The sequence below is a fragment of the Leishmania infantum genome, chromosome 26, assembly GCF_000002875.2.
Source record: "Leishmania infantum JPCM5 genome chromosome 26".
Taxonomy (NCBI): Eukaryota; Euglenozoa; class Kinetoplastea; order Trypanosomatida; family Trypanosomatidae; genus Leishmania; species Leishmania infantum.
In genome coordinates, this window is record NC_009410.2 from 762758 (window position 1) to 788561 (window position 25804).

Here is a 25804-nt window from a genome sequence, read left to right on the forward strand (position 1 = left end):
TTTTTTCTGGCGCGCGCCAAGAGAGGACTTGGTTAGGGTTCGGGTCTGGCACACGCGTCAAGAAGTTCCGTAATACGCAGCGCGCGCGCACACACACACCCCTGCGCACACAGACGTGCGCACGGCACACAGCAACGCGAGGCACACGCTTCGTCTTCTTTCTGCTGCTTTGTTGTGTCTCTGCTTCTCTGTGCGCTCATCACGGATCGCCAGCGAGACGCAGCAACAGGAGAAACACGAACGAAGACAGAGGAAGACGAGGGCTGGCGTTCGTGGATTGTGCGCACGTGCGTGCATACACATAGGTACTGCAGAGCGTGTCCTATCGGATGAGGTTAGGCACAGCGCTGAGTTGCTCGTCCGCCTTGAACATATATCCGCCTACCTTTTGCTGTACTCGCGTGCTCCGACGAAGAAAGGACCAGTGCGGTGCGGCGCGAGGGGAAGCTGTAAAGCAAGCAGAGTCGAGAATTCAGTACCTCCCCCTCCCCTTTATCCTTATTTCGTTCGCTCGCTCGCTCTCTTTGCCCTCACGCTGAGCACAGTGGCCTTGGGTGACGGTTGTGTTCTTGCATTCTTCATCCTTTTCGTGTGCGCGCTCACTCTTCTTGCGCTTCCGTGTGCGTGTGTGTGTCAGTCTTACCTGCGCATTCTCTTTGTTCGCCCGCCTGCGCTTCGTTTTTTTTTTCCGTTACCTCTCTTCGCCCTTGCCGCTCTCTCTCTCTCGATTGCTCGCTGTTGTCTGCCCGCCCTGCCGCGTAGTCGCGGGGAACGGAAAGTTGCACGTGCTAGACAGGTGGACTGTAATGGGGTGTAAAAGCTTCAAAGGTCGACTGGGCCCGCTGAACCGCGGCGACGACGGTGACCCGAATGATCAGCTGCCAAGTGGAAAGAAGGGCAAGGCGCTCAATAACTTCAACGGCGTGGCTTTTCGTGGCTTTGGCGTTGGCGCCCCCGCGCACAACAACGGCAAGGCAGGCGGCAACAGCATCGCGGCGTTCCGCCCTGATGGTGAGACGGCCAATGCATACTACAAGTATGTCATGGAGCTGCGCCGTGTCGCGGTGGCGCAGGGCATTCTGCCATCCGTGACCGACGACGCTATCGTCGCACTGGATGCGACAGGCGACAAAGACGGCACGCTGGCAGGAACTAAAGGCGCGACTGACAAGGCGTTTCACCGCAGCACGAATGATGACTCGACGAACGCCAGCGGCCAGCACGTCAGTCCGCCGGCGCGGACACTGACGGTTTATCAGCTCCAACCGCTAGCCGGCGACACGTGTATCGCGAAGGGCATGTACAGCGAGGTTCACCTTGCGCACCTCTCCGTTTTTACTGGGCTCTCGGAGGAGACGGTGAACGCGACTTTGCCGCGGAATGCCCCGGCACGGCGAGGCAACACCGACGGTGCGGCCGCCTGCGCTGCCGGCCGTGATCGCTCCTCCTTCAGCTTTGGAGGGGACGTGAACTCGACAAAGAGCCTCAACTCCGGCCGCGACATCATCGACGCCACCTCTGCCCATGACGCCAACACGATCGTTGGACCGGTTTCCGCCCCCGCTGCGACACCGACGGTTGCTCCGACCTGCGCAGCTGTGGCGCACTACATCATAGCAATGAAAGAGTTTTTCCTGCACAGCGGCTACACCTCTAGCTTTGTGCTGGAGCAGGTCTGCCTCGAGGTGCGACGGTGGGCGCGGCTGTCGACGTACTGCCCGCGCCTCCTCCGCTGCTACCAGCTGGAGTACGTCTTTGCTGACGGCATCTTCATGACTGTGCCAGAGGCATCGTACCAGTTCTTTCCCGGACGGGAAAACCACGGCGGCAATGGTGGCGCGGCTGCTGGCGGGCTCTCCGCTTCCGGTAATCTCGCCACAGGCACCGCTGGTCGTGCAGAGGATCACAGGAAGCCGCTCTCTGGCAGCGGCGCCCACCTACTTGCCAGTCTTTTGAATCGCCACTCGCACTCCAGTCCGAAGTCGCAGCAGCAAAACGCGGTCGGTGGCACACCGCGCAAACTGCGCTTGTATCTCGAGTACGCCAAGCATGGCACTCTGCGTGGGTTCCAGGTAAAGGAGATGCCGTCGCGCTTTGAGAGAAGGCGGCTGCATGAGCTGACCGCGCGCGCCTACATGCGAGACGTCCTCCTGGCGCTTCTGCAGATGCACGACAGGGGCGAGATGCAGTACGATCTGTGCGCCAAGGCCGTCTTCCTTCACAGGCCGATTCAGAGTGTCTACTACACGTACTTTCCTGCCTACATTTCCGACCTGCCGACCGGCGACTTGACGAGTGTGACGCCGGCGCAGCTGGGCAAGGCGCTGGGGTTGCTGGACCCGCCGCCGGGATCACTGGACCTGCATCGGGCACCGCCGCTGACGAGCGACAGCACCAGCCAGAAGCGAAAGAATTTTGAGAATGAGCCGATTAACGGCACCCCGTCGCCGTTGTTGAAGCACCGCCGTGGCGTTCTTGGCGAGCAGCGGAAAAACACGTCGTCCTCGGTTCAGCGCACCGGCAAAGCAGCCGGCGTCGAGGCCCACCGGACGCACAACGTCTCCATGCTGGCGCATAACACCAGCTGTATGCCGCAGGTGCCTGCGATGGATGCCAACCCCAAGGAGAGCAACGAAACCTTGGGTGGGCAAGGTATGGCAGCCGTCCAGGCCTGCGAGCAGCGGAACGGTAACACGGTCACAATAGAGAGTGGAAACACTGCTGAGGTGGCCCACGACAACAACGCTTCCTTCACGAGTGTCCAGGAGGTCGGCTCGTACGAGTCACCGTTACGGGCAGCGTCCATGACCGAAACCGGCTTTCGCGGGGGCCTGGTGGCCTCCGGTAGCCCGTCGACGACACACGCGAGCTCCGGCACCCACACGCTGAGCAAGCAAAACAGGGCCAATAGTGTGAGCGCCTTTGGCATATCCGAGGCGAGCGGCGACGACGGCACCCACCAGCTCCGCTTACATGAGACTTACCTCCGTTTTATGAGCGAGTTCGAGTTCATGCACACCCACGAGGGCGACGGCTTGCCCTTTCCGTCCCCGCACGACGGAGTGCGTGGCCAGGCGGATGCAGAGATGCTTGCGTCAACAATGGCATCAGAGGAGGCACTCAAGGCGCCGCCGATGCGGGTGGTGCCGCTGCAGAACACGAGTCTCGGCGGCGTTGCGATCTTGTCGCCGGACCACTACGTCGTGAAGCCCATCGAAACGCCGCTGCACGACTTACGCGGCCGCCTCCCCATTCTCCTTCCACCATCCACCACTCACGCCGCTTTCTTCTGCGGGGGCCCGCAGCACCAGCGGCAGGTCACGCATAAGTCGCCGAGCTCTTCCGCCCCGATGGTGGTTGGGAGTCCCTCTACCGAGCCGTTTTGCGCGCCGCAGACTCTGAGCTCTGGGACGACAAAGCTGGACGCTGTCGGCTCGCTTGGCCGTTGCCGCGGCGGCGCGCCGCTGGTGAAGCTGAATCACACCTCACTGATCCGTCGCGCCTTGGGCTTCGCTGACTCTAGACGGCTAGAAGACGTTCCAGTGCACAAGTACGTGACTGTCACGCATGCGGCACCAGAGGTGCTGCACCGTCGCCTATTCTCGACCGCGAGCGACATCTACGCCTTTGCCATGACCTTTGTCGAGCTTGTTTCGGATGGAGGTGTCATTATGGAGGAATGTCTGCCAGCGAATCTGCCCAAGCCTCTGACGCGTCGCGACAAGGACATGTACGACGCTCGCCTAAGCGAGAATCTCAATAAGTGGTACCAGGCCCGCATCACTGCTCTGCTACATAACCACGACGCCGCCGGCAAGAAGGAGCGGCCAGAGTCCGCGTCGCCGCACGCCGGGTCGATTGCGGTGCGCCTGCCGCCTCACCTCTCGGATGAGTGCAAGAAGATGCTACGCTGGTGCCTGCAGCCCGATCCCGCAAAGCGCCCCACCGCCGCGGAGCTGCTTCGATCTCGCTACTTCATGCTGGGTGACTGGATCGCGGCACCGTCGGTGGCCGAAGCCGAGGGTAAGACAGTGCAAATGCCCGAAGCACCGTGGATGCCCTCGATCAGCTTCGACGCCGCAGCGAAAGCAGCCGGCCTTCCGGTACTCTCTGCGAAGCGATAGCTTACACGCTCACAGATGGACGGAAGCTGCCGGAAAGCTGTGTGTGGCGGTGGTGGTGGTTGGGGTGTGCGTGTGGGGGGAATCGCAAACCCGACGCGTGTGATTTTCGTTCGTCCCGCTCCCGACTCCTTTCCCGACTACCCAACGGAGCACCGTCTGCGCTTTTTGTACTGGCATGCTCGTGTGGGCACTCGCCGCTGTTTCCTTCCTTACTCTCCTCAAGGCCTCTTCAGGTGTCGTATGGCTCATTATCCCCCACACCCCACGGGCCGATAGCATCTTTGTGTTCCTCCGGGCTCCCACCCTGCCTCCTCCCTTTCACTACGTTTCTCTCACCCCTCCCCCACTCCTCCGGGTCGGGCCCTTGCTTGCGTGCTCCTTTTTCTTTGCGTCGGATATTGTTTTGCGTTTTGTTTCGTCGTTGTGTTTGCACACGTATGCCGTCGGATTCTCTTGCCAGCCGATGAGACACATTCACCCCATACAGACATGCCTACACACAGAAGCCACGCGCGTTTGCGCGTATCTGTGCTCCGTCGGGATAAAGGAGCGCACTCTTCTCCATTCCCCCAATCCGCCCATCCGCGCCCCAAACCCCTCTCTGCTCTCGCCTCCCTCTGCTACGAGACGGTCGAAGAAAAGCATGAGCAGACATCCCCCTCTCCCCACACATACACGGAGGCCTCACCTTCTTTCTATGCGTGCATGCGTGCAGGCACCCTCTGTCTCCCTCGCTTTTGTTTTACCCGGCGCCTCGTAGAGATGAGATGAGGATCCCCATGCACGACACACGCACACCACGGTACTAGAAGAGGGCAAAACAGGAGGGGGAGGGGTGGGGGAGACGACGACGAAAAGAGACGACACACACACATGTGGCAAAGAAGTGAAGGGAGCTCAGTAGTCGACTTTGTCGATGGCGCGCATCGCCCACTCGATATGGTGCGATGCGCGTGAGACGCGCCGATTAGCTCGTAGCGAGCTGCGCGGTGGCGCGGCACACTCACACACACGGACAACAATACACAGGCAGGCTTGTCTGTGAGCTCTCTATCTCTGCCTTGGCCTTTCCTTTCCCACCCCCTGCACTACCCCTTCGCTCCTCTTCCTCTCCCTCCGCCACACCATTGCATCAACTGCATCATGGGCAGCACACACACATACACACACACACACACGCAAATATACCCCAAAGGAGGAGAATCCCTCTTGCGCTCGTAGTTATTCTGGACATTTCAAGAATCAGAGACGGCGCGTGTATGTGTGTTGTTTCATGAACTCGCAGCCGTCGACTCGCCGCCATCGTTCCGCGGAGGGGGTGCCCCCCAACTCTTCTTCGTTGCTTGCCTTCGCGACAACCGCTGATGCTGCCGTGGAACCTCGCCCCGCACCCCAGAGCACGAACGGTGATGCGCTTCAGTCGCTCACACCATCCATGAGCTCCTCGGCGTCGTCGGCGACGGCGGACACACAAGCGCATGATCCGGCGGCACAACCTGGGCCGGTGTCGTCGAGGCCCGACGCGGTCGGGGGGCCCGTGCGCAGCCCAACAATCCGGCCACCGCCCAACATGGTCCTCTGTGGGCATCCGCACCATCGACACTCTCATCTGATCCCTCGATCGAGTGCGAGCATGGCAGCGCCTGCTCAAACTGCTGCTGGCCGGCTGCAGGGGTTGGCAGCGGCATCCTCGGCATCTGCTCAAACATCTGACATGGCGACAAGACACTCGTCGACGCCGCCACCTTATGCCCTCGTGATGGACTCGCTGGTGCGCCGCTACCGCGCCGAAGAGGACCGCCTTAGGCAGTGGCGGCAAGGTGGTGGACGCGTCTGCGCCTCTGCCACATTCCGGCAAGGTGAGGTGCAGTCGCGGCGACAACCGAGAGGTGCTGTAGAAGGAGAGGTGCTCACTCACGCAGGCTTGCGCGGAAGTACCGGGTGTGTCCTGAGCGGTCACACAAATAGTGCTACAGATAGTGGTCTTCGAGGGGTGCTGACAAGCGCTGCCCAACGCACTGCCTTCGTACGGGCTGCGCAGGCCTGGTGGCGGAGCAGAAGAGAGCTGCAACGAATGTCAAGCAAGGCGAGCAAGCGAGTTTATCCAGCGCCGCTATCGGCTTCCTCATCTGCGGTTGCAGGCGCAGAGACGCAGCACCCCAGCTACACGACGGCCGCGGCAGTGCCGTCAGCGCCTGCTGCCCCTCCTGTTGCTCTGCCTGCGTCGTCACTGTCGTGGTTGGATACAGCTGGCCGCAGCATACTTGGTCGCCTCTCTCACTCGCTGTCCCTGTCCAGTGACCGGGGAAAGTCGGTTAGGTTGGAGCTCCTGCGGCCGGCTGACGCTGCGCAACCACGTGGTGCGCGCAGAGACTACCAAGACGACACAGTCGACGGCAGCGTGATGGAGGGCCAGCAGGCACCAGGAGCAGAGATGGCCGAGATGACGGCAGAGGCAGTGTCAGCGGCTGTGACCACGCCTGCCTTGTCGCCGTCTCTTATGGGGAGCGAAGCTCTCCTGGCGCATCCTCGCGAGAGTGCACGTCAGCAAGCCGGCTCGGGGGGCAGGGGCGGAGCCTTCCATCGTCGGCAAGTCGACCGTGAGGAGGGAGATTTGGACACCTCCACAGCTTCGTCGACGTGCTCGAGTAGGGGTAGCCGCGTGGGTGGTGCAGGCAGAGACGCTCTTCAGAGCACTGAAGCTGCGGGCGACTCGAGTCACAGACAAGAGGCGGGGTGCACGGGTCGGCACGAGCATAGTGGCAGCTGCACGTTCTCGCGGATTGGCGGCCTCCACAGGCACCTCTTGGGCGGTGCCGCGACTGCATCATCAGACGCCCCGGAGGACTCCTTGCGAAGCGCGTCTCGACTGCTTGCGCAGTCGCGTGTGCGCTTCGCGCGGTGGCTGCGCCGGCGGAAGCGACTTGAGGCAGCAAAGCGGTCACTGTGCGGCGTGGGTGCGTGGCCGAAGCCGACGACGGCGGCCGATGCGGAGCACTTCGATGCGTCCTCGTGTGCGCAACACTCGGCCGCCGCTCCACCGCCGTTCTCGCCTGCGTCTGAGTTGTATCGGTGCGCTGCTGACGCCGCACAGTCGCCGTGGGAATCGGCGTTGCCACCGACGTGGGCAGACAGGAGTGGCGGTGACAACATGCTCAGGGATGGAGAGGTGACTGAGGGTGCTACGGCTGCTACTAAGCGAACAACTCGCGCGCACGTGCTGGAGCAGCTGAGAGCCGCGATTGCGGCAGGGATGGCGGCGTGCAGCGCAGAGCAGGGAGGGCTGGTGACGCGGCAGACGACATCGGAGGTGCAGTCGTCGGGTGGTGAACCGCCGGTGCTCTCTCTGGCTGCTCAGCGAACGCGTGAGCACGCCGACGATCTAGCGCGCCTCACTGAGAGTCTGGCGATGCTCGCGCAATCCGACGGAAGAGCTCCCGAAGGCTCTGGCAGTGCCATCCGTGCCCACAGGGCCAACAGCCTCGAGGACGTGAAGCGCGCATCTCCGATGATTCTGGACCAGAAGCGGAACGTGACAGCTGTACCGTCGTACCCTTCAGCAGGCAAGGCAACGAACGTTGCACTACCCGCGTGGTCGCCATCTTGTGCGCATGCCTCGTCGATCATCTCCGCCGGACAGCACCGCCGATCGTACCACGGCAATGCACGGGATGTCCGTGGTGCAGAGCCGCGCACGCGTGACGGGAGGAGCTGTGTGCACGAGGTAGAGGCAGAGACCGCAGTAGATGCGTTTCGAAGTCTGCTGACGGACACCACACACACCCCGCACGATGTCGCAGTGCGAGCGGTGTATGAGGCCATCATGAGTGAAGTGTGCGTCCCCCTTGTGCAGCGTGATGTGCAGCACGCCATGAACGTGAGCAGCAGCGCGGCAGATCGTGCGCTGACGCAGTGGATCGAGCGGCATCTTATGCTGGAACTGACGCAGCCGCGCGCAACGAAGGTGCAGGCGACAGCGTTGAATGACGGCTCTGCCGCGTCCTCGGCGGCAACGCTGCAGCCGCTTGTCTGCACTGGTGTTATGCGGCACATCCGCAGTAGTGTGCCGGTGTCGCTCGAGCACCTGCGTCTGGACGACGCTGATCGCCAAGTACTCGAATCCGTCTACGCGCGCGGTGCGAGCAACGCCATTGCAGTGAAGTTCGACACTGGGGGCTACGAGATCAGCTACAGGCAGCTCGCCTCCTTGGGCCCCCGGTCGTGGCTGAACGACCAGGTCATCAACAATTACTTGCAGCTGCTGTGCGTGGAAGCGGAAGGCGCGGCCACCGCATCTTTGCCCGCGGCCCGTTGCCGCCACCGTATTGCGTCGCTGGGCACGCACTTCTACCCGAAGGTGGAATCCGAACTGAGCCAGAGCGTGGGCGGTTTTTGCAGCCCTCCACCACGCCTGCCGCAGCTCGACTCTAGCAGCGCCGTTTTCCGCTGGCTCCGCCATCGCAAGCATTTACTAGAGCCGTACAACCCCTCCGATCCGCGTAGCGTGCGTGCGGTGCTAGTGCCCGTGAACATCGAGGCGCAGCACTGGGCTTTGGCGGTCCTTTATTGCGCGGACAACCGGTGGGTCATGTACGACTCTATGAGCCGATCGGACAGGGCGCGCCAGCGCGGTGCTTTTATACTGGCACATCTCTCGCACGCGTGGCGAGAGTGCAAGCGACACTTTGGCCTCGTAAACACCAAAGGCACGCCCGCTGCTTCGGCAACCGTTGTTGCACAAGACTCACCGTCCTCTGTAGCACCACAACCGTCACTGTGGGCGTCGGCGTGCGTGGTGGCCGTGCCGTACGTGCCCTTCACCGACACGCTGTTGACGGAGGGGAGCTCTACTGCCGTATCACCTCTCGATTCCTTGCAGCCTTATGACTCATTGGACGAGCTGCACCGCGCAGCGAAGCGGATACGACATCAAGAGGAGCTGTTTGTGGAACAAACAGCACAGAAGGCGCTACAGGGAATGAGCGGTGCTGGGGGAGCTGGCAGCGGTGTTGGCGCACCGCTCGCAGTGCGAGCTGCGCCAACGCCGCCACCGGCACCTCTCTCGTTGACCGCTGCGACGGCTCTTCCTGCCGAGCAGCTGAGCGACACGGAGGTGGAGTGGTTCACAGGTGGGTTCGACCACATCCCGCAGCAGGCGAACGGCAACGACTGCGGCGTCTTTGTATGCCAGGCGGCCTGGTGCGTTGCCCAGGGTGTGGCGGTGAGTTTTACCCAGTCTGACGTCACCCGGCTGCGCGAAGTCATTCTGCTGGAGCTGCTCAGCAAGCGACTTCTACGACGCTATCCAACAGCGAACACGTCGTCGTCCAGCGGCGTCTGACGGACCGAGACAAACTTGTGAACACGCATTCCACATGCATTCGTGCAGACAGAGAGAGAGAGGCACATGAACGCTCTGTACCGTACGCTATGGAGGAAGATGTTGTTAGTGGGGAGACGCATGTGAGAGAGAGGGCGATGCGATGGCTCAGTGGTATTTCAATCCTCTTTCATTTTCCTTGTGCAGTCTTCTTCTCCGCCCTGATGAAGGGCGGGCGCACCTCCGTGTGGCGCCACAGGGCGCAGTGCGTCCACACTCTGTCTGGGGAAGCCAGGAAGCCTTCCCCATCCCCTGCGAAATGCCAGAACCACTGCTGGTGGTGACAGGGCCAATCACCCACGGCGTAGGGGGGGAGGCCAGCGCGATGCATCCCTGCTGATGTCTGCTGTGATGCCCTGGATGGCGTTGCGTCGGGTCGCCCCGCGACCATGTGAGCGCGTTTGTGTCATCCATGTGATGGACGGTGTGTCACAGTGACTCGGATGCGTAGCCCGCCCGTCTCTCACATTGCCCACTGCTGATGCAGGGAGCCTGGGTGTCACCCCGAGAGGGATGCACCAGGTGGCTGCCGACATAATGGGGCAGGGAGGGGGGGCAGCTGTGAGGCGCCCTCCGAGGCGGGCGGGTGGGGGGAGGCGTTCGAGGCAGGGACCGTGCTCTCAGATGGCTGAATCGGCGCATCGGTGTAGCAACGTGTCTGGGGCTGCTTCGTACCCGGCGGTGTGCTAGGGCGGAGTGGGGTCATGTTGTGTGGCAGAGAAATGGGCATGCGGAGCGCGAAAAGTGTCTTCCCTCCCTTTTCTCTCCTCTTTTGGCCACTGTGCGCGTGCTTGACTGACCATGGCATCATGTTTGCCTTGTGGCGACGGCACTTGTGTACGTGAGCACGTTGGCTGTCGTCATGTGTGTACGAAAGATTGCTGATCGGCAGGTCAACGCAGATGCTGTTCCGCTTCCTCCTCCTGGTACTCGTTGCGGAGCGAAGTGAGCGGCCAAAAAGGTAAGCTAAAATGATAGAAATGCTCGACGGGTGGCACGAAGGGAGCCGAAGGGTATAATCACAGAAGATAAGGAGAGGAAATCACCATAGCGCGAAAAAAGAGGAGTGAATGGCAAGCGACACAGTCCACTGTTCTCCCCTCTCTACTCCCCTCCTCCCGGACTCATTCTTCCTGCCGAACGCCCCTCGGCCCAGCTCTTTTTAATATGCTTATTTAACGTGTGTGTGCTGGGGGGGAGGCAGAGATGACTCAGACGATGAGTGGCGCCTCTTATCGCCTGCTCTTTCTGGTGCTTTTACCAGGCATGTTCTCCACGTTCCTTTCATGTCGTACATACTCCCTCGTCTCTCCCCGCCTCACTGTGTCTGCCTCGTCTTGTGGCGTTGTCTTTTCATCTCCTCTGTCTTCTGTAGCTGCTGCGCACTTCCCCCTCCCACACCCTTTGTCCGCCCTCACTCTGCGGATTTCCTATCAACAGCGATTCTTCCTCCTCGGCGTAGCTGAGTTTGCATGTGTCTGCCCGTGGGCGTCTCCCGCTCTCTGTCTTACTCCCTGTACCTCAGGCGATTTTAGTTTTGTTTGCGGTTGCTGCCGCGTCACGTGTGGGTGCGTGAGTGTGTGTGATTTTCTATTTATTCGTTGCTGTCCGTTCATTCTCTTCTCCCATTCCCCTTTCGCCTGTTCCTGTCATGATCCTCTTTGCCTTTTCTCACCGCATCTAGCTGACTGTCTGCCTTTTCTTCTCCCCTTCGGCTTCGTTTTCGCCTTTCTATATTTTCATCATCTGTGGGTTGATGGGCCTTGTTTTGCTTGCCTGCTCCTTATCTCCATCTCTGCCCCCCTCCCCCCTCCCCCCTTCGGCGCAACGCAACGACGACAAGACAAAAAAAGGGGCATAGCAGCTCAATTCCACAGAAGCCGGAGCGCGCGCGCACGTACACACACACCGATCTTGCACACATACAAACTCACCACCCACCCTCGCTCCTGCAGAGTGACACGCATCGGTGCCTTCCTCCTTCCCTTCCCTTCCCTTCCATCCACACCCTCTTCCTCTATCCACCGCTGCTCCATTCCGCTCGTCTCTGCTCTCTGTCGCTGTTTGCAAGCCGCTGCTTTGCTTGTTTTGTTCGTCGTTTCCGCATCGCCTCGAGTAGGGACTGACATTGCCGAAGGCCAAGCAACAGCGGTATGGCAAGCGCAGTGGCGTGCACAAGCTTCGATCCCCGTATCCAAGTGCCTCTTACACCTATCCCTTCCCCTCCCCTCCCAACCATCTCCATTCACAGATTAGTTATCCCAAGCCACGCTGGTACGTATAAGGCGCCACAGACTTGCATCATAGGATTCGGACAGCGCCACACAGGAGAGTAAACCAAATCATCAACGGAAGTTGAGCAATACGCCAAGCAGGGGCGGAATCGAGCTGCGGCATTGGGCCTCGTAAGGAAGCAGAAGCGTGATATTTGCATCGTCATCTTTTCTTCTCCAGAGTCTTCTCGGGTGCTTTTTCCGGCTGCCTCCATCTCCTCTTTTTTTTTTGTCACAGCGTCTTCCCCCCTCTCCCTTCCCTTTTCTCTTCGCCTTCTGCACTTCGACACATAGAGCCTCTGCTCACATTTTTGGTCTCCTTTGCATCGTCATCTCGTCTTGTCGTCCTTTTCGCTTCTTGTTAAGGCGTGTATGCGTGTGCTGCTGGCTCGCGCTGTATTTTTCTGTTTTCCTGTCCATCACTGCTTTCGTGAAAGGGGCGGCGCATTGCGCAGCATCGACGTTACGGATCCCGGTAGCACAAAACCAGCTTTGCCTCTCCCCAGCTCGTTCATCGAGTCCGCGGGGAGAGCGAGTTGGCGTGCTCGTGCGTGGGCGGCCCCCTTCCTTTTCCCTCATCTCTCCCTCTCTCTCTCTCTCGTTCTCAGTTGAATTTCCTTTTTTTTGTTTCTTGTGCCTCTTCCCCACCCCCTCCTTCCTCTTGTGTTTCTCTCTGTGCGTGTGTGCCCCGTCGTACATTTCACGGCTGCTGTGGCTCCTTTCGTGTCTGCCTTATCTGGTCATTTGTGTGCTGCCGTGATCCTTCACTGTGTACCGTAAAACATTCTCCGCCCCCCGTCACTCTTCCGAGGAAGCCAAGCAAAAACACGAAGCGAAGCGAGGCGACGCAACACAACAAAGGCAGCTGCCGAAGCTGGAAAACGCAGAAACATTCATAAACAAAAACGAACATGGGCGGTGAGTCTAGCAAGCATTCCAACTCCTCGGCTCACGTCCGCAACCGTGAAAGGAAGTGGGGTGCTGTGCCCAGTACCCTGGCAGGTGGCAGCTGCCGCTCTGACTCTCTCAACGGGCGCACAGCCCGTTTGGGGCCCTCTTGTGGAGATGTCCCAGATTACATTCCGCCGTCGCCGGTTCAGTGCGTCGCGTCGCCGATCCTGCTAAGCGGCTCACTGGATCCGTCGCTGACGTGGATACTCGACACAGAGGCGGCACTCATTACAGAGTGGAACCGTGACCTTCAGGAGGCTGCCGCTCCTAGTGCCGTGGCACGCGGGGTGCCGCGAGGGCGTGAGACAGCAGGAGAAGAATCAACGCTTTCATGGACGAAGACATCTCCAGAAAGCGGTGCGAGCACAGCTGCCTCCAACACGCCGGGATTGACCTCGTCGTCCACATTCCCGGCGCTGTCAGGATGGCCGTCGCCGACACATGCAAAGTCTCCTTCTGGGCTGGCACTGACATGCGACTCGGTGGACGTGACGACCGGGCGCAGCACAGGGATGACCTTGCGCGTCCCGACCACGTGGACTCAACAGAGTTCATCACGCGCCACAGCTTCAACAAAGACGTTGGCCAGCCCGAAGAGCCCCAAGGCACTGCCGAAGCCGCTGAGCGACTCGGCGGAGGGAGCGTCGCCGCTGGTTGTGTCGTCGCTGCCGGTCGGCATCGACTACTTCCGTGCCTTGCAATCGCGGTGGCTGATCCAGGAGCAGCGGTCGCTGCCGCCGGCGACGGACGAGGAGGATCTCAACGACTCGGTCATCCTCGAGGCCGTTTCCGAGCCCAATGGCGACGTTCTGAGCCCGCCTGTACCGCTAGGGTACATGATCGATCTCTTTGTGCCGCAATGGCGGTCTGAGGGGCTTTTCGAAGCGGCTCAGGACCACCAGACGCGCTAGGGTCCCACAGATTTCGTGCATGCGCTCTTGGAAGGACCTCCTTTTTCTTGTTTTTTTTTTCGGTTGTTGCCCGTCTCAGATATATGTGGTGTTCGTGTAATGTGCGTGCGCGCTATGCGGCGATGGTGCCGGCACAGGCTGGAGAGAAGACAGAGGAGAGGGAGGCAAGGATGCAGATGTACCGCGCTTTTCTTCTCCCTGCTCTTTCTTTCGTTGGTCCCTCATGCGGTGCTCTCTCTCCTGTGTTTTCCACACGCCCAAAACGGTGTGGTGGCTGTGCCGCAGCGTGGTTTGATGTTTTTCCTGTCACCAATCTAATATCCCTGCCGATAGGCAGACACACCCCTCAGTGCGTGGTGGCATCGCAGGGTCCGGTACCCAATCTGCATCGGAAAGTCAGGAACCCCCTCCCCCCTACTGTACCTCTGCCAAATGCCGAACCACTTATGGTGGTGACCGGGCCAGATCCTTGGTGGCACTGCGTCGGAGCGATCTGCGACGATGAACACGCTTATGCCACCGATATGACAAACAGAGTGCCATGGTGACCTGAACGCATCCCACGTGGCCCTCGCTTCCCACTGGTGAAGGGGGGCCTGCGCCACCCTGAGGGACAGATGCACCACCTGGCGACCAGCACAATGGGAGCAGCTGTGAGGTGACCTTCGGAGAGAGAGGTAGGTAGAGTCTGGGTCAGATGCGGTGCTCAGAGGACTGGGCCAGCGCATTGCTGTGATGCGTGCCTAAGGCTGCTTCGCACCACGCGGATGGGTGCCTGTGGCAGGACGCCGTAGAGTGGCGCTTAGCTCCATGTTTTACGGCACACAAACAGATATTTTAGAGAGGAGACATCGCCACCTCTTCCTCTTCCCGCTGCCGCTTCTTCTCTCCTTCGTACCTTTTCACTCGCGCCCGCCTGCGCGAGCGCATGCGTGTGCGCCGGTGCCCGTGGAAGCGCTGGCTTTCTTTTGCCCGTCTATCATTGTGCGCTTGCGCGGGGTCATGGCGGCGCGAGACGAGATCGGGGGGGGGGGCGGTCGAGTTTACTTGTTTATTCGCAGTGCAAGCGCCATCTTTGTCGTGTCTGCCGGCGTTGCTTCTGGTGCCCCTTTTCTCTGGGAAGGGGCCCCAGTGACCTCATGGACCCCTTCTCCCTCTCCCGCCATTTTCAGTGTCCGCGTTGACAGAGCAAGCCCCGCCCACCCGCGACCCCCTTCGCGTCTGCACCCGGTGAGGCAGAAAGGAGGAAGGACGGGGGTGGCACCGCACTCTCGCCAGCCCACAGGCGCAGGCGTATGCGCGTGTCTGTGCCCTTGTAGCGAGGACGCGCTGCGTGCCTGCCGGTATGGCCCTCTCGGTGTGTAGGCGGCACGATCAAACACACACAGACACGCAACCCGCCCCAGCAGTCGGATCGAATGGGACGAATACGCCGGACTCGCCTTACGGCCTCGGTGCATCTCTCCCTCTCTCCCGCTCTCGCACGCTGGGGAAGAAATGGAAGCATCTATGTAGATGGATGTGTGCGTACGTGTGCTTGCCTGTGAATGCCCGTTATTTTCTTTGTGATTATGCCGAATGTGACGCAGTATTCCCTTTGCCTCACTCTATCCCGCTCGCCTGCCTGTCTGCCTGAGTCTGCATGCGCATGCGTGAAAGTGTGCCACTGCGTGCGCGGTTATGCATGTCGCCGCGATGGATGGGCCGCTACGTAGTACGTTTTGCGGTGCTGATGGTCATGACGACGTTGGATGCCAGAGATGGAGAGAGCAAGAGAGGTACGAGGAGGCACATCTGACTAGCGGCCACGAGGCAGCACGTGATGTATCGCGAGGTCAGTTTTCGTGGCATTTTTTTTTTGTATGGACACTGATGCGCCATGGCGCGCGCTCCGCTTCTCATCGCTTTTTTTCTTCTGGTTTCGCTTTCGCATGTCCCCACTGTCTCCTTCGCATTCCTTCGCTTAGATCACTGCTGTGATGAGTGCTGCTCTGTCAATGTCTTCGGCGTTCATCGAGAGCGATGTGCACCCCGCGCCGGTTGACATGCTTTTCGTTGTCGTGGGGTGGATGTGTTCGTGGAGGCCGCGCGCCACCCTTTTTGTTTGTGCTTGGGTTTCTCTGTCCTTCTCTCTTTCTGTATCTCCTTCCAATGCTTTCATGGGAGATGCCGTATGTATGCATACAAGTACTTCCACGCGCGTGCGTCTGTGTCTCCCTCGTTTCTGCAGGCGGCGGCATGTGCCAGCAAGTTGCCCTCTCTCCCACTCGCTCGCTGGGACTCTCTGGTGTCGCGTGGATGTCCTCTGCTCCTTGCTCCGCCTCCCTCAGGCTCTATTGCCGCTCAGAGACGTGAGACCGAATTCACATCACGGCTAGGACTATCCGCTCGGAACGAAACGAGATGTTGGACTCATTTTTTTTTTATGATGGGGCGGGGTGAGGGCAGTCCAGCACGACCGTGCGCATGCATGCATGACCCCTGCAGTACACAAAGTGCATCTCTTTCATGAGCGGAATAAGAAAGGGATGGAGGAGGCGCCATGCAACAACATCGAGCCGGTCATCAGTGCAGTCAGCGGGAAAGTAAAGAAAAAATGCCCACTGACACCAGAAGAACTCACCTTGGTGTGTGTGTGTGTGTCTGGAGAGGTCGCTTTTCCTCCGTACAATGCCGCACTCCGCGCCCTTCCTCCCGCGGCAGCTTTCAAGCACGTTGCATCGTACATGCTGCGGAAGATTCTCTTCACCCCCTTCCCCGGGGCCGCTTGCGTCTTGGCCTCGGCGTGCGCCTTGCTGTGTAGCGCTTGCTCTGTACAAGGGGCCGGGAAGGAATACCTGCGCCTATGTCTGCACCTCTCTTTGCTACATGTTGGGCGGAGACGTGTCGCAGCGACTCGGTATCATGCTTGATGTTCATTGTCACTGCCTCTCTCACTCTCTTCTTGTTTTCTTCGCTCGCGCGTGGGGTTGCATCGTGCCGCCAGCCACGCAGCGACGTCTGCATTGCGCGTGGGTGTTTCTGCGGCACCCACTTGCCGGCTCGCGTGTGTTCGGGGGTGCATATCCTTCAGCGACTGAGGCGTCGCCAAGGAAACGCAGCACGAGCGCAGGAGGGGGCGAGCGCACGGAAAAGTATCACGATGCCTCTCTGCTCGGGTACGCGCGTGTGACAGACACCGGTTTTCTCTTTTTTTTTGCTGCCTTCTGTTGCTCAGCCCACACAACCACACAGGCATCTGTACGCATCACGGCCTTCGCATACGCGTTGGTCGTGCAGTATCGGCTTTACTGCATCCATGCCTTTGCCCGTGTAGCCCTTACCTGTCATGATGACCTGCGGGCAAACTTCACTGCGCGGTCTCACAGGGCGCAGTGTGTCCACACTCTGTCTGGGGAAGCCAGGAAGCCTTCCCCATCCCCTGCGAAATGCCAGAACCACTGCTGGTGGTGACAGGGCCAATCACCCACGGCGTAGGGGGGGAGGCCAGCGCGATGCATCCCTGCTGATGTCTGCTGTGATGCCCTGGATGGCGTTGCGTCGGGTCGCCCCGCGACCATGTGAGCGCGTTTGTGTCATCCATGTGATGGACGGTGTGTCACAGTGACTCGGATGCGTAGCCCGCCCGTCTCTCACATTGCCCACTGCTGATGCAGGGAGCCTGGGTGTCACCCCGAGAGGGATGCACCAGGTGGCTGCCGACATGATGGGGCAGGGAGGGGGGGGGGGCAGCTGTGAGGCGCCCTCCGAGGCGGGCGGGTGGGGGGAGGCGTTCGAGGCAGGGACCGTGCTCTCAGATGGCTGAATCGGCGCATCGGTGTAGCACGCGCATCTCACGCTGACTCACACTGTGCGATGGGGGCCTGTGGCTATGCGGGGGCAAGAGTGGGACTTGGCCTCATGTTGTGTGGCAGAGAAATGGGCTTGCACTGAAGGAAAGAACAAAAAAGAATGATAAAGGTGACCTTCTTCTGCTGTTTCGTGTGTGGCTATGCTTCGTGGTGGCGCTTCCTGCGCTCCGCTCCCTTCACCGCCCTCATCGAAGCTTATGCGCTACCGCTACTCCCCTCTGTGGTCACCTCCTGCTCTCTCACCTTCATCACGTTTTATCTTTTTTTCGCTGGTTGGCTTCCGTCCTGAGACCCCGCCCCGCACCCCGCACGCGTGCAGATCCCCCTCCCCTCCCTACGGCTCCACTCGCGTGCAAAGGCATTTGTGTGCTTTCGTGCATGCATATACAGGAGCGCGCGTGCGTGCACGCTGTTCTCTCTTCTCCCTGACGACGCCTGGCACGCACACACATACAACGGACTCGTGTTTTGGTCTCTTAGCCTATCACTTCCTTAAACGTTTCCGCAAGTAACAACGACGGGCATTCAGTCCTCCGCTGCTCGTGTGCCCGACGACTCGTGGGGGTGTACGCCGACCCCCATCGACGTCAGCGCGGCACGCGACTTAACCATTTCGTGGCTCTCGCACGCCGAGTCCGTCCTTGTGCTCGAATGGACAGAGGGTGAGCGGGCGCGACATGCGCAGCTGCAGCAAAGAAGCCAGCAGCGGAAGGCTCAGCAGCAGCAACAGCAGCCGGCGACGACGGCGGATGAGCTGTTGGCAGAGGCCGCTGCCACCAGGCTGCGTTGCGCTCGCGTCGCCTCCTCGTCCTCCGAGGATGATTCAGATGACGAGCGTCGTGCACAGGGACTGGTTCCCCTCCACTGCGATCACGCACCCTTTCCCTTCCATCGAAGCAGCGGTGTGGTCTTCGCGCTGCCGCCGAGTAGCGTCGATGATGGTGGCGCCGCTACTATGAACGCGGCATCGCTGCCAGACCGCGGCGAACAGGCGCTGAGCGTGATGGACAGTGTTCCTGTGGGATTCGACTACTATGCGGCTTTGCAGAAGGCCTGGTCTCGCACTCCGGAGCGGCCGCCAAGTCTGCCGCCGCTCGCCACGGCGTCGGAGGTGAACCTCAGCGACATCGACGAAATGCTCTCTGGCGACTCCGACTACGAGGAGCTACGCCCGCCGGTGCCCCTGGGACTCATGATTAGCTACTTCACTGTGGACTGGCGTGATAGCGGGCTGTACGATGTTGTACAGCGACGAGAGGAGTCGCTTTCGCAGATATCCCAGAAGAAGAAACCTTAGAGACGAATGAGGGTGCTCGGGGACAGCCGTGTGTGTGTATATATAGGGAGGGGGGAGGGAGAGGGAGACGGTGGAGGGTAGAGGCAAACGTAGGCGAAGAATGTGGACGGGGAGAGGAAGTGGGAGACATGAGCGCATATCTCTGCGTGTCTGTGCGTGACCGTACCCGGACTTGTTTCAATTCGTATTGCTTCAAGTGCAAGTGTAACCCTTGTCCCGTGCTGACCCTCTGCTCTTCGCCCCCTCCTTCCCCCCTCCGTCTCCGTCTCCCCGGTTTGTGCGTGTGTGTGTGCGGCACTGCCTGCGTTATCGCAGTGTGGGTATGTGCGCGCGTGCTCATGCTTTTACGCGCACTGGCAGCCCTCGCTCTCGTGTTTATGTTGTTATCTATTTCCCGTGCTGAATACATGTGATGGTGACGCTCGACGACGGTGATGACGGTGGATTTGTTTTCTTTCTGTTTTTTTTTTGTTGTTGTTGTTTTCGTGTTGTTGCTTTGCTGCAAGGGTATGGATAGCGCGGACCCTCCACACTCCCTCCACACCTCCTTCCCTCCTTCCTCTTCGCCCTGCCGCTCTTCTCATTCCTTTTCTGCTTTGTGATCCCCTTTTCAAATATTTTTCGTCCCCCTTCTCCCTCCCTTTCCCTCCCGTAACTCCCATCACCCACCCCGCCCCGCAAAGGCCGATGCGCGCACGTGTCTAACGCCACTTCCACGCCTTTCTCTCTGTGCCTATGCGTGCGTGACAGCAACGCTGGTGGCATTATAGCTATTCGTATTATGACATATCTGTGTGTGTGCGTGCGCTTGTGCTTGCCATTCCGTCCTCTGTGCCGCCGCCGCCGTTGACCCCCTCTCTTCCTTCTCACCTTCATCCTATCCCTCCTCTCTGACTCGCGCGTGAATGTCAAGAGGGATGGAGGAGCTGTGTGTGGGGGGGGGGGGCACTGTGGCGCGCAGCAGCACAACCGCAATATAAAAGGAGAGAGAAGCTGAGCGCGAAAAGAAAAGCGGAAAGCGGGACGCAGGTGGCGGAGGAGGAGGGAAGGGGGCGCATGCAAGCTTTTATCTTCTGCATTCCACTGCAGCGGCAGCGAGCAGGGTGTGAGAGACGACAGCGACGAAGAGAGGGATGATCGGCAGCAGCGAGTGTACGAGCGGGTGTATATACAAAAAGGGCGTTTTGCTGTGGCGCCTATACGCTTGACGAAGGCGGGAGGGGGAAGATGGACGAGCGGGGAGAGAAGGGGCCGGCGGGCGGGGGAAGGGGGAGGGATGGACTGCCAGCTGGGGTGCATGTATGAGCCCTCTTTTTTTTACCCGTCCCAGCGGCCTGCCGCAAGGGACACACACACACACACACACACACACGAGCAACAAGAGTAAGCGGGTGCGCACCCTTCGTTGTTCCTCTTCCCCCCCCTCGACACGCACGCACACGTTCTATACCCTTTTATGGTTCACTGTTGGTCGCGGCTGTGTGCGTGTTTGTGTGTGTGCGCAGTATGCGCTGTTGATCTTCCATAATGAGTCTACGCCTGCATCATTGATGCAAGCCCGTTGGAACACACTTATAAGAACTCCAAAAAGACTCAACAGGCGAAGGGAGAGAGGACCACAGGGGAGTAGGTCCGCTCTGTTAGGCAGGAGATGCCCTGTACATGTGCTCGTGTATGTGTGTGTGCACCTCTCTTTCTCTCCTTTCCTCCCTCTGAGCTGCGTTCGTGGCTGACAAGCCCGACTGTCTTTCTCCCTCAGTTGACAAGAGCAGGGGGTGAAGTGGGGTGGAGAAGGACCGTGAGGAGTGCAGTAGGGAGAGACTGTTGAGAGGGGAGGTGCGTGTCTGTAAGGCACGGGGCACGCATGCACAGAGGTGGCAAGACCGCACAGATAGCAACAGCGGTAGCACAAACAAGAGAGGGGCACGCTGGTCCATCTTTCGATGTTTTACAAGTCTTTGAGCGCGCGGGTGGCGAGGCTCACACGCCCCTGCTTCCCCTCATCATGCGCTGTCGATGGCCCCGCCGTCCTGTGGAGTCTTCACAAACGTGTTGGCGCGCATCACGTCGGATCCTGCGACCAGCTCCTCTAATGCACACTCGCCATTCTCCGCCCATTCCAACCTCCCGTGTATCCGCATACCTCTCCTTGTCTACGTGTTGTGGTGGTGGTTGCCGCCACTCGTTTCTCAATGGCGTTCCTGCCATGTTCGCTCTTGCTGGATGCACCGCGCCCCCTCTCTTTCTCAATCTTTACGCGCGTCTTTCCAATCCACACATCATGGATGATGCATACTGTGCATATATGTATTGCACATTGTATGCACCCACACACTCTCTCACGCACACACCTGCCCGCGCAGATCTCCAAAGCACTTGACCCCTTCTTTTGCCTTCCCCCCTCCTCCACACCGACAAGACGAAGAATTACAAGCGACCGACAAGAGGGGCAGGGAGGCAGTCCTCTTCCATCCCTCTCTCCCCCTCTCTCTGAAACCTACTCAGGCGCACGCGCCCGTACATGAGAGAAGAAGAGAGGGAGTGCGATCTATAACCACCTAAAAAAACACGGATAACGTAAGGCATATCCCCCCCCCCCACACGCGCGCGCGGCGTGTGTGTTGATCAGCTGCTTTAAAAGAATATCTTAACGAAACGAAGCGTAGAAGAAGAGGACAAGATTGACGCAAGAGAATCTTCCCGGAGAAAAAGGCACACACATACACGCAACGCAATCATAATCGGATCAAGGCCAGCCCCCCTTTTCCTCAGCGAATACAAGCGATACGGAAGCGACGAGGAAAAGCTAGCAAGGGCTCGCAAAGGCTTTCGCACCGCATCCACGCGCGCATTTTCTGGTACCAAGTGCCTGCGTGCGAGCCTCCTTGCGCGCCCCTAGCTCTTGTGTCGTCGCCTTTCCATCCTCCTAAATACCCCGCCTCCCCTGCCCAAGCCCCCCACCACGCCGTGTCTCGCTATTTCTGCGGCAGTCCTCTTTAACGTAATCTGCTCTCTTTGTTTGTCTCTCGACTCGTTGCCTGCTTTTCCGAGTAACTTGTTTTTTATATTTTCTTGTCTTCGACACCTCGTCCCATTTTGCCGGCGGCTCGGACCCTTCCGCTCCGCTTAACTTCCTCGCCCTCTGCCCCCCCTCCCCTCCCCTCCCCTACCCCCGCGCGATTGAAGTATACGTAGGGGACTATATATATATCTATTTCATTGTGATTGTCGTTTGCGCGTCGGCTTTCCTCTGCGTGACGACGACAACGACGACAACGACGACACAGCACAGGTGTGAGAGAGAGAAAGTTGCTGCTGCTGCTGCTGCCCCTTTATTTTCGGTTCTGTTTCGCTTGTTGGTTACCGTGTGGGCCGGTCCGAATCGTGTGTGTGCGCGCGCGAGAATCGGCGCCTGCGCGTTTTCGTTTCTCTGCCAGAGAGGGCGAAGCGGAGTGCACGCATGCGCTTGCGCGTGTTTCGCACTTCGCTTCACGCACGATCGGCGCCTGTCTGTTTCCTCTTCTTTCATTGCCGGTGGGTTTTGAGAAACCATTACGAGCGCTTGAGCTTCTTACCCAGGTTTCGTTGCACTCTTGAAGAGTGTGACACACAGACACCTCCCTCCTCTGTTTCCTGCCGACGCCGTGCAGCTAACACCGCACTCCGGTGCGCTTCAGTGGGACTCGCATGTCTGCCAACAGGACCAGAGACAGCGATGACGTCGTTCGCGCCGAGGTTGCGGCGGCACTGTCTGTCCCACCGCAGCAGTTGCCATCTACCCGTGGTGGTGCAGCTGTTGCAGCGGCAGACGAGCATCTCTACGGACCCCACACGAGCACCATACGCATGAATCCATACGTGCGCTGCGTACACGATAGCGGGGTGCCGAAAATTTGCTCCCTCCAGGAGCTTCTCTCTCAGAAGATCCAGCCAGACCCCGCGGAGCCAGATACGCCGTGTCTTCGACCGAGTCACAGGCCGACAGCGGTGTGGGCGCAGGCGCCAGAACCGTCGAGCTTCGACGACGGCCGTGCGACAATGACGCCGCCGCCTTGCCAGTCCACCTTCGAGCGCCACGCAGACCCCGCACTCGCTGGTGCTCCTGCGGCGAGCAATCCGTCACCGGTGCTCACCTTCACCGCCGACGGCGTCGCCACGCCAAACACGTTTGCCACGGTCAAGACCCACGAAATGCGCATCTTGTCCCGCCTCACGAAGCGCCTGCGGTGGTCCGAGCGGCATCAGGACATGCCCTTTGGCGAGCCCGTGGAGATGATGCTGGCGGAGGCAGACGAGGGCGAGGACACTGAAGGGGGGTCCGAGGACAGAGACTCCGAGGTGATTGATGCTGTCCACTCAGGCCGCTCAGGCGCACTCGCGCCGTACCCAGAAGACCGTACCGAGAAGCAAGATGAGGCTAGCGTGCAGCTTCTGCCCTGCTCCACACGTGACAAGGCCGAGGCGTCTGCGCTTCAGGAGACACCGCAGCACTTCGCGGCGGCCTCTCCTCAAGCGGCGGCTTCAAATGCATCCCCACAGCACGCGTCGGACTTGAAGGAGGGTACCGTGTCGGCCTCCTCATCGGGCGGCATTTTCTGCACCTTTGCCAGAGATCCCACGCCCCCCGACGGACGGAAACTCCACACCACCGGCGTCAAGCACGCCGACTCCAGCGCCACCTCACCGCACCAGCCCCACTACACCCATGGGCAGAAACAGCAGCATTCACGGCCTGCTGTTGTGCCTCTGCGCACCACATACCCTGCCCCGGTGGCGAGACTGGAGGAGAGCCCGTATCACTACATCATGCGCAACTACATTGGCGGGACCTTTCTCTACTATAGCACGCCGGAGAGCAAGGACTACTTTTTGCGCCTATGCCACCGCGTTGTGGCGCAGGTGCGACCTCTACTGGAGCAGGAAACGCTGTCGCCCCACCACGGCCTGTTCCCCCGCATCAACGCGCCGGCCTTCGTCTTCGGTGACATTCACGGCAACTTTGAGGACTTGTCCTTCTTCCTGAAACGGCTGCTGATCTTCCACGACTTCAACCTCACCCCAGCAAACATCTTGTGCCTCGGCGACTATGTCGATCGCGGCCCTTTCTCGCTCGAGTGCGTCATGCTACTCTTCTCGCTCAAGATCATGAACTCATCGAAGATCGTCATGCTGCGCGGCAACCACGAGGACCGCGTCGTCTGCGGTGACCTGCGCACCTACGGCCGCGGCTGCTTCCTGGCTCAGTGCCACACTGTCTTTGGCTACGCTGAGGGAACGAAACTGTTCCGCGAGGTGACGGCCCTGTTCAAGTACCTCCCGCTGGCGGCGGAGCTGGTGATCCCGAGCACACCAAACTTATCGTTTCTGCGGTCACAGCAGACTGTGATGCACCCGAACCTTTACGTGAGCCAGCCAGCAGTGCTGCTCCACGATGGCATTCGGGCCAAGCGGACCGCGCCAACGATCTCGCTGGCATCCGGCTCGGCGACAAGGGCGTCTCCGTTCGGCTCGCAGCACCTCCGCACGCTGCACCGCGACGGCGAAGTGGCTAGCGGCGACAGGGAAGGTGACGAGGCCCTCTCCAAGAACTCGGCCAGCGCGGAGGCGGTGTCCCCGCTGCCGACCGGCTACAGCACGATCGCGGACGCCTCTCTCGCACGTGGGCAGCCGTCCCGGCACGAGGCTCACGAAGAGCGCATCTTGTGCACCCACGGCGGCATTCCCCGCTTTGATCGCTCGCCGTGTGAGGAGAACTCGCTCGCCTTTCTGCGCAGTCTCTCCTTCCCCCGCATGCTCACGTTGTTCCCGAACAACCCGGTTGTGAAGGATGACGCCGAGTGCATGCCGGACTACTTCGTGAAGCAGGAGCTGGAGGCGCTATGGCGCCGCTACCCGTCTGCCGCTCCACCTGGTTTCACGGCGGCGTGCCGACGAGAGGCCGCAGAAGCCGCCGCCGCCGCCGCAACTGCCACCACCGGTACCCCGGCGGCGTCCAGGCCCTTGGATGCTTTGCCTTCTTCCCTCAAGCTGCAGAGAAAGGCGAGTAGCAGCAGCGCCGGCAGCAGTGCGAGCGGCCACGAATCTGCCGCAGCGGCAGTGCCGCCAGAGGCGGAAGCATCGTCTCGCCCCTCGTCGTGCTCGGCGGCGTCCTCCGTGTCCCCTAAGGCGAGGGTGGTGCCCGGTGGGCAGAGCGAGCAGCAGCAGCCACAACGCCACAAGTCGCTACCCGCTATGCGCAGCAGCAGCGACTATTTGCCGCAGTTGACCGAGGACGACGTGCGCAAGGGCTGGTACACCATGTTCGACTTGCTCTGGTCGGACCCAACCCCGATGGAGCTGGAAGAGGAGGCGGCATGCGTGGACTGGGAGTCTTCTCGTGTCGCTGGCGGCGAACACGGCGCTCACCGAAGCACGGCATCTTCCTCCTCGACGACCGCCGCTAGAGGGTCGACATCACGCGTGCACGTCAACGAGTGGGGCTTCACCGTCAACACCCGCGGCAGCAACGTTGTCTCCTTCTCCGCCAAGGCGGTGGACACGTTCCTCACGGCGTACCATTACTCGATGCTCTTCCGCGCTCATCAGGAGAAGGCGCATGGGCTACGGTGGAGTAAGAGCAGCAAGGTGCTTACCATCTTCAGCAGCAGCAACTACATGGGCCACCGCAACGGCGCTGGCTGCGTCGTCGTCGCCGCCAACGGCGAGGTGCAGATGATTGAGAAGGTGGTGACCATGTGACTCTTGGGATGGCCTACAGCAAGGGAGAAGAGTGAACCACAAACCCATAGACGCATACGCAGATACACTCATCAAGCACTTAGATTTGTTTCTATCGCGACGCTGCGGCGCACTGCCTCGGACAGCCATGTCTCTATGGGCTTGGTGGGGCAGTGTGTTCTCGTGATGGGCTGTGCTGCCCATGGTTGTCAAATCTTTCTTCCTCGTTCGCTCCTTCTCCCTTGGCTTCAGCTCCAGCTCGAACCCACACTTCCTGTCCCCTCCGCTCCAGACTCGCTC

At 60.0% G+C, this 25804-nt stretch overlaps 5 protein-coding genes across 5 annotated transcripts; all 5 read left to right on the plus strand.

Annotated features, from left to right (window-relative positions):
- Nucleotides 1–806: 806 nt before the first annotated feature.
- Nucleotides 807–4124, plus strand: LINJ_26_2060 (conserved hypothetical protein; the record flags this gene model as incomplete). Its single annotated transcript, XM_001470508.1, has 1 exon — nucleotides 807–4124. The coding sequence occupies one exon, from the start codon at nucleotides 807–809 to the stop codon at nucleotides 4122–4124; it is 3318 nt and encodes a 1105-aa protein (XP_001470545.1).
- A 1273-nt stretch (nucleotides 4125–5397) lies between these two features.
- Nucleotides 5398–9465, plus strand: LINJ_26_2070 (putative SUMO1/Ulp2; the record flags this gene model as incomplete). Its single annotated transcript, XM_001470509.2, has 1 exon — nucleotides 5398–9465. The coding sequence occupies one exon, from the start codon at nucleotides 5398–5400 to the stop codon at nucleotides 9463–9465; it is 4068 nt and encodes a 1355-aa protein (XP_001470546.2).
- Nucleotides 9466–12688: 3223 nt separating this feature from the next.
- Nucleotides 12689–13639, plus strand: LINJ_26_2080 (conserved hypothetical protein; the record flags this gene model as incomplete). Its single annotated transcript, XM_001470510.1, has 1 exon — nucleotides 12689–13639. One exon carries the CDS (start codon nucleotides 12689–12691, stop codon nucleotides 13637–13639), a length of 951 nt encoding a protein of 316 aa, XP_001470547.1.
- A 4806-nt stretch (nucleotides 13640–18445) lies between these two features.
- Nucleotides 18446–18787, plus strand: LINJ_26_2090 (hypothetical protein, unknown function; the record flags this gene model as incomplete). Its single annotated transcript, XM_001470511.1, has 1 exon — nucleotides 18446–18787. One exon carries the CDS (start codon nucleotides 18446–18448, stop codon nucleotides 18785–18787), a length of 342 nt encoding a protein of 113 aa, XP_001470548.1.
- Nucleotides 18788–22474: 3687 nt separating this feature from the next.
- LINJ_26_2100 (serine/threonine protein phosphatase-like protein) lies at nucleotides 22475–25525 on the plus strand (the record flags this gene model as incomplete). Its single annotated transcript, XM_001470512.1, has 1 exon — nucleotides 22475–25525. One exon carries the CDS (start codon nucleotides 22475–22477, stop codon nucleotides 25523–25525), a length of 3051 nt encoding a protein of 1016 aa, XP_001470549.1.
- Between the last annotated feature and the right edge of the window lie 279 nt (nucleotides 25526–25804).